Source organism: Echeneis naucrates, chromosome 9 (genome assembly GCF_900963305.1).
Source record: "Echeneis naucrates chromosome 9, fEcheNa1.1, whole genome shotgun sequence".
In the NCBI taxonomy this organism is placed as follows: Eukaryota; Metazoa; Chordata; class Actinopteri; order Carangiformes; family Echeneidae; genus Echeneis; species Echeneis naucrates.
Genome location: NC_042519.1, coordinates 17288409 through 17295405, shown reverse-complemented (window position 1 = coordinate 17295405; position 6997 = coordinate 17288409). Strand labels below are relative to the sequence as shown.

At 44.5% G+C, this 6997-nt stretch overlaps 1 protein-coding gene across 1 annotated transcript; it reads right to left on the bottom strand.

Annotated features, from left to right (window-relative positions):
* Positions 1-3432: 3432 nt before the first annotated feature.
* Positions 3433-5527, bottom strand: gas1a (growth arrest-specific 1a). The gene has a single exon (XM_029511087.1). The coding sequence runs from the start codon at positions 5051-5053 to the stop codon at positions 4271-4273; it is 783 nt and encodes a 260-aa protein (XP_029366947.1). The 5' UTR covers positions 5054-5527; the 3' UTR covers positions 3433-4270.
* Positions 5528-6997: the final 1470 nt, after the last annotated feature.

Below are 6997 nucleotides of genomic sequence, written 5' to 3'. Positions count from 1 at the left end.
GCAGCTGAAATAGATGGGAAAAAAACAACAGGAGTTTCTCGAGAGTCTCCCGACCTCGGCCAAGCAGCTAATGAGAGAGATGCAAAATCAATGAGCTTTGCTTTGGCGTGTTACTGGCATCTACGAGGAATGGCATGAATTCGGAGGATGATCTGCCATGTGTGGGGTGGGGCAAAGTAATTTACAACACCAGATTACATTCCAAGTGAGAATTACAAGCAGCAACTCACTTCTTTCATAACTACCTTTTAAACAAATGTGCTCCTAAGCTATGGCAGGAACACAGAGGGGAGTCGAGGTGGAGCCCATTCCATCGAATACCCTGTGGTAACTTTAGGGGATTATTTCCAAATCCTTTCAAATGAACTTTCCATCTCAGTGCCTCCTCCTCCATCTCAGCCATTCCAACTGTCCAACCGTTTCTACATCACCCTCTGCACAACCTTGCATGGAGCCAAGGCCAAAACAAATGTCTGTGAGAAATATGGCCTGCGCATATCAGGAGTAAGGAACTCCCTTCAAGGCCCGACTGTTGAGAATAATGTGGAGTGGAAAATCGTCAAACACAGAAAGAAGTTCCACTTTGGCCCTAAAAATCACATTTTGACTCAAGAGGAGACACTGAAAGACTAACATATTTCAGACTCTTTGTTTGAAATGAGGATTTTTTGAAGTAAAACGAGTTCAAATTGAATATAGGCTTTCCATTTACCTCTCAATTAAAAGCACCGCCCCAGTCGGTGCCAAGACTTAAGTGAAAACTTTGCACAGAAAAGTAGGGCTAAGGTCAAATATTTTATGTATTTTATGTTGTCAAATTTCCATAGCAATACAGAAGCTGTGTGAAATATTCAAACTTTACTTATTCAGTTATGTAGCTGAACTAGTGTGAAGGGCACACGGAAAAGAAAAGAAAGCAGAGGTAGTTTTAAAAAAATTTATTTACTAAATGAATAAGAAAATAATAGAAGGATTACATAAGAGATGCCATTACAGGCATCAAACCTCCTTCAGTGGTTGAGAGAGCTGCACCTTTGTAAACACTGTGCTGGGATATGTGCGGGGTAAAGGGGTGAAGTGATCTGCATGGGGTGAAGTGTGGGCCGTTTTGTTCAGGAGGCTAAAGAAGCCGAGCTTGGAAGTGAAGTGAACTCACTGAAGCAAAGTTGATGGCAGAGATACCTTACACACACTCAAAGAGCTGGAACACAAACAGCCACAGTTTGTAAATTAAACCCAGAACCACCCCCAGCACACACACACACACACACACACACACACACACACCAGGGGAAGGCATTTCAACAGCAGTATGTTGTCAAAATCAGCTGTGATAACTTTTCACATTTTGCAGACACTGTCTGTGGCTGGTGCTTATTCATTTAAAACTTTCTGCTTTGAAGCCAGACCAAAAATTAGCCTTGTGAGCTCAACACAACTAAACGCATTCAAGCGCTCATTGTATTCCACCTCAATTTTTATGAGGAGTAGGCAAGTTTAGTTTTTTTTTTTTTTGCACCTCATTCATCCATTCACACATCATGCATTATTACAGCCTAATCATCGCACGCTGTGCTTTTTCAAAGTACTGAAACTGCCTGAACAAATGTGAGAGGCAAAAGAAAGGCGAGGGGGGGAGGGGAGGACAGACTGGGCTACAGAGCTATTCCTTGCTGGAAAGCTTCATGCACAGCAGATTGCATACCAGTACTGTAAGAAAGGCATTTAGGGATATTTTTTTAAGCATACATACAGCATAGCTTTAGCTTCTTTGCTGCACTGATTAAACTGTAAAATCGTGTGAAAAGGACTTTTTTTTTAATAAGGCTGTGCTCCTTTTTGGAATTTACTTAAACAAAATAAACCACTGCAGATTAAAAACAACAACAACATAGTTTTAACGAAAATACAGGGGACATTAAGTGTGAATCCAACGTGAAATAAGCCTTGCCAAGCCTGTCATTTGTTTTCTTCTCCTTTTCTTGCAGTGGAGGGCTGAGACCCAAGCAGCAGCAGATCGTTCCCACATGCTTCCCCGCCGCTCGGCTCTCCAGAGGTGTCAAGCCAGCCTGAAAGAATGAAGTGCCTTCCTAATGTGCTACCCAACTATTATGTGCTTAACATTTACATGATAAAAGATGCCACTCGACTTCTCCTCCATCCATTCAGTTAGAGGGCTCTTGTCCCCCCTCTAATAAAACATTTTGCGGCAAATCATTGATTTAAAGCCCCCAAAGTGGAGCAGAGGGAGGGGTGGCATGATCTGCAAGGTATCTTGAAAATAATAATTCTACAAAAGACAAAATACACAGCTATACGCTTTCAGCAGATGCTTGAGCCATGAGTATTTAAGTAAGAGACTGAATAAATACACTTTGTACCATGCTGCATTTAATTGCAGCCAATTAACAAAATAATCTGTTGTTTAAATTAAAAAGAGTTTTGTCACAGAAATTAAATGTGCCATTAATCATATATGACAGTTCTGTAAATTAATACTTGGACTCGAACAAAACTATATTTAAGTCACTCATGTTTCTGATTATGTGAAAGGAGAACAACGTTAGACTTTAATTATTCTTTACTAAGAGACACTCAAAGTCCAGACGTATTATTCAAATTGTTGAAATAGATATAAAATGGCAAGATAATAAAATAAAACAGCGATGCTGATATCTGAGCGTAGAAAGTGTTGCTGGGGAAATGGGGAGGTTGACAGCTGTTTCTGACAACAGCCAGGTAAATCAACACAATGCAGGTCATTAGGCTATCTGCCAGCAGAAGAAGCCAGCCTGCATTTTAAAATCAGCCTGCAGACACAGAAGCAGGAGTGTGAAGGGCTCATTTGTTACGCAGCAGCATTAGGTGAGACCACAGGTGTCCCTTTACGGACCAAACTTATGTTTTTTATGTCCATCAATATTGTCCAGCATTTCACATAAAGCTCAAAGTAATAATAAATAAGAATTATTTTTGCTTCACTGTCAGAAGAAGCACAGCTGTAAAACCAAACCAAGGAGCTTAATCAACATGCAGCACTAAAAATGGCCTAATGTAGAACTACACACTTCAAAAAAACAAAAAACAAAAATGTATGTAAGAATTAAAAACGTGTCCAATTCTTCTTGTTTCTTTAAATCACCTATCTGAGCTGTATGTATGAGGCATGTCACTGCCAACTCATTTAACTCACAGAGAGGAAAGTGTCTTCGAAGAAAGATATAACTGATACTCTCTCATACTGCCAATGCCTTGGCTTTTCATCCAGTATGCACTTTTGTTTATGCTTATCTTATCCTGTGTTTACTTTTTTACACAATTTACATAATCACACGCTGAGCTAGCCATAAGTTGTGCTATTTAAGTTTTTGAAACCCATTTTACTGACCGAATAAATGCACAGAAAAAAAGAACTCACAGTCAAGACCAATATCTTCAAGTTTTCTTTATGCCTTCTATAAAAGTATATCATTGAGGCAGTCATACAGTGGATTTAGACATTTCTTTCTCTAGGCCATACACGGTGAATAAATCATCTCGTAGCCTAAAACATAGAGGATTCTCTGGGGAAAAAAATCTATATAGGCTATACACATATATACAATGTACATTATCTTTGAAGAGATTACAGTCTAAATAACTTCCCTTTAAAGCTGGAATTTTCAGTCTTTTATTCACATGATGGACATTTGGATGTAACTATAGGTGGTGTGGAATAAATTACTGTTTCACTTTAACTCCTGATCTATTTACAAGTTCATAGATTCCAGCATTAAATACTTGTAAATCAGATGATCTGGTGCTCAATGGCAGCAGTCTATCATACAAAAATAGTTCATATCTTTAAGAAGAAGAGAAAAAAAAAAAAAGAATGGCAGTGCACAGCATAAACTGTTCCAGCTTTGCATTCATACCAAAACAAACCAACTGTGTCTCGACCGTGGCAGCTCCTCTATCAGTCTGTGACTGTGAAAAAGTAGACAATCCTATTTAGCTTATCTCATAAGCAAAGCATCAGGAGAACAGGGAAGTGTTGTGTTTTGATAAGGGAGCAGCCTGGAGCTCACTGTAAAGGATCTTTCCGGTTTCAATTGCATAGAAAATATCCTGATTTGATATCCTCCTAAACTCAAAAGAGGGCCCGGACACTTTTCCTTTTAGTGTTCGAGGCTCCAACCTGCCACAATGTCAGGAGCCTCACTGACGGGCAAAAAGTTTAGATTGCCCTTCAGCTCGACAAAACAGTCGGGGCAGATTATGAACCGGGGCATTAAATGAGGAGCAATAGAGCCAAAATGGATGCCAGCAGGGTCAAAACGCAGCGGGCTCCGGTGGGGCAGGCTCCGCTCTCCGGGTCCACCGCGTAGTACGGATCCGGTGGGTCCTCGTCGCACTCCTGATCCGGATCGTCGCCGCTGGGCTCGTAAGTGTCGGCGGAGTCGAAGCAGAGCGCCTTCATGCTGCTCTTGACGAACTCGCAGATCGCCCTCTCCGTCCCGTCGCACATGCATGTGTCCAGCTGCTGGCCTTTGGGGATTTTACGCATGTTGGCGATCACGTTCCTGCAGGCGTTCGTGCAAACCGCGCCGCTGAAAAGTTTCCCGCAGTGTTTCAGATAGTCGTGCATCGCCGAGTTGCACTGATGGTCCCTCTCGCACTGGCGCCGGGCTTCCGTGCAGCCGGTGCTGGTAGTCCGGGGCAGGCAGGGCTCGATGGCCCGCTTGGTGCTGGTGCACACCTCGTCGTGCGCGCAGCTGCAGTCCTCCAGAGGCGGCCCGTTCTTGGTCAGGTTGAGCTGGACCAGGGAGGAGATGCAGTGGCTGGGACACTTCTTCCGCTCCCCCCGCAGCACGGGCCCGCAGGCGCGCATGTAGTGCTCGTACGCGTAATTGCACTCCGGCTCGGCTTGGCAGTTCAAGATGGCTTGCCAGCAGATGAGCCGCCGGCCGTGGGACGGCGAGGCCACGGAGAGGCAGCCCGCAAACAAAAGCACGCAAGCGAAAGTGGAGACGGACCTGCAGGCCGTCCGGACCGCCGAGTCCGGGGCGGCCATGGTTCTGAGCTTCAGGAAGACGGCCAGGCTCACAGCAGTGTCATATGGGAAACTTCTTCACCGGGGACAGATGGTGTGGGAAAGGCCCGGCTGTGTGGGCATTCAACAGGCTACCAGGGCTCGGTGTAATCCCGGATCCATAAACCGCCTCTGAGCCGGACCCCCTGTTATCCATACATGATTGGAGGAGGGGGGCGAGGACTGGAAACAGAAAGTCGCAGGAATCTCGAAAAGGAAAGTGTTGTCCACAAAGTTGTGGGAGTTTCTGGAGCGGGTTATTCCATCGCAGAGATCTCACTTCAGAGATCCCTCTGTTGGCTCCTCAGTCCGAGCGGGTTTCCAGCTGAAAAACCAGAGTCCAGAGAGGGACCGGACCGGATCATGACACAGTTCCTGAGCCCACGGCGGTGCGAACAGACCGAGCGTGGGGCTAAACAACAAGCCTTGCGGGTCGTAAAGTGGCCCTCTACTGTGTCCCCCCCCCCCAGAGCATTCGTCTTTCTGCTCCCCGGCCCCCTCTCTGCACAGCCCCAGCAGCCTCCCATTGGCTGGGCCACTTGTTGTGGGATCTACGTAGGGATGGGCGGGAGTTTGAGGGGTGGGAGGAAGATGGTCTTGAGAAATAACCCCCGAGGTGAGGAGGGATGAAACTGTTGGAGGGGAAATTCAATCACAGAGCAGATCTCCTGGTTTGAGCCAAGGGAAGCTGATTTTAACTCAGTTTCATCAAATACTGATTCCTAAAGTTCATTAAAAAAAAGGGCTGTATGAACATGTTGTATTAGGCAACACTTTTTTTTCCTTCCCAAATGTCCCCATTAAAAGGATTCCTTATCTTTAATCTATCTTTTATCTTGGTGAAACTTACATTAATGTTTGGAAATGACCCCAAACCGAGCATTAATGCTATTTTATCAGCTGAAGTATGCTGTTAAACCACTTTAGATGGAAGCTTTAACGGCAGATGAATGGCTGTCAGGTCAGGTCAGGTAGATTGGTGCAATCATTCGATCACACGATCAACACAGCACTAATGTTGACTCATCAGCTGCAGTTCAGTCTGTGCAACAGTTGTGTTTTAATCTGAACGGAGAGCAGCCCTTAATTCATAGCCAGGTAATATTTAACGTCGGACAAAAACTTTCACCTTGGCTCATTGGTGCAATGAGTGTAAGTTAATATATATCCCACCCTGGTCAGACCAACCCCCCCCCCACCCCCCACCCCCCCCCCCTCCCGGCTTCATAACGTTAGCTGAGCTGTAGATTGACTTTCTGTGTACAATTAATGCTGTTAGTGTTTCAGCTCGACTTTGCTTTTCCTTATCTGTTGTACTGAAGCAAGGCGCTTGTGTTAGAAACATTAACTTCACATTGAAGTTATCAGCTGTGCTGTGTTTGCAAGGTTTCTGGAGCAGTGGCCTGCTGCTGACGATGTAAAATCCTTCAACAAGGCTGTGGTCTCACACAGACTGCTGACCTTCAAGCCCCGATTCAAAATGCTCAATCCAACAGAAGTGGAAAATACTACATTGATATAAAGAGAAGTGTTCTGTTCACAGGGTAATTGTTTTCGTTTTTAAATGAAAACGTATTTCTGGATTTTCAGGATGGGAGAGCAGTAACGCCAGCCATTTCGATCATGGTCGGTCCCTTAATGGCTGTAAGAGACCAGGAAAGCTCTCCAGGCCAGACGAGCCAGTGAGCGAACATCCTGTGGAGATGGTCGAGGTGAAGCTACAGTTCAGTGAGCAAGAGAAATCGTTGCTCTGTTCCCTTTTCCCCCTTTCCAAATTCAACTGACTCAAATCGCGGAAAGATTAAAGACATTTTGCCAAATTCTTTGTGAGCTTTGACTAATTTTTAAAACATGTAAAAAAAAAAAAAAAAAAGTTCTCTGGTCACAGACTGGGTTGGTGGCTTTCTGTGATCCTGTCCAGATCCC

What these genes read in the sequence shown, in the direction of transcription:
- gas1a (XM_029511087.1), bottom strand. Translation starts at nt 5,053, where the DNA reads ATGGCCGCCCCGGACTCGGCGGTCCGGACGGCCTGCAGGTCCGTCTCC.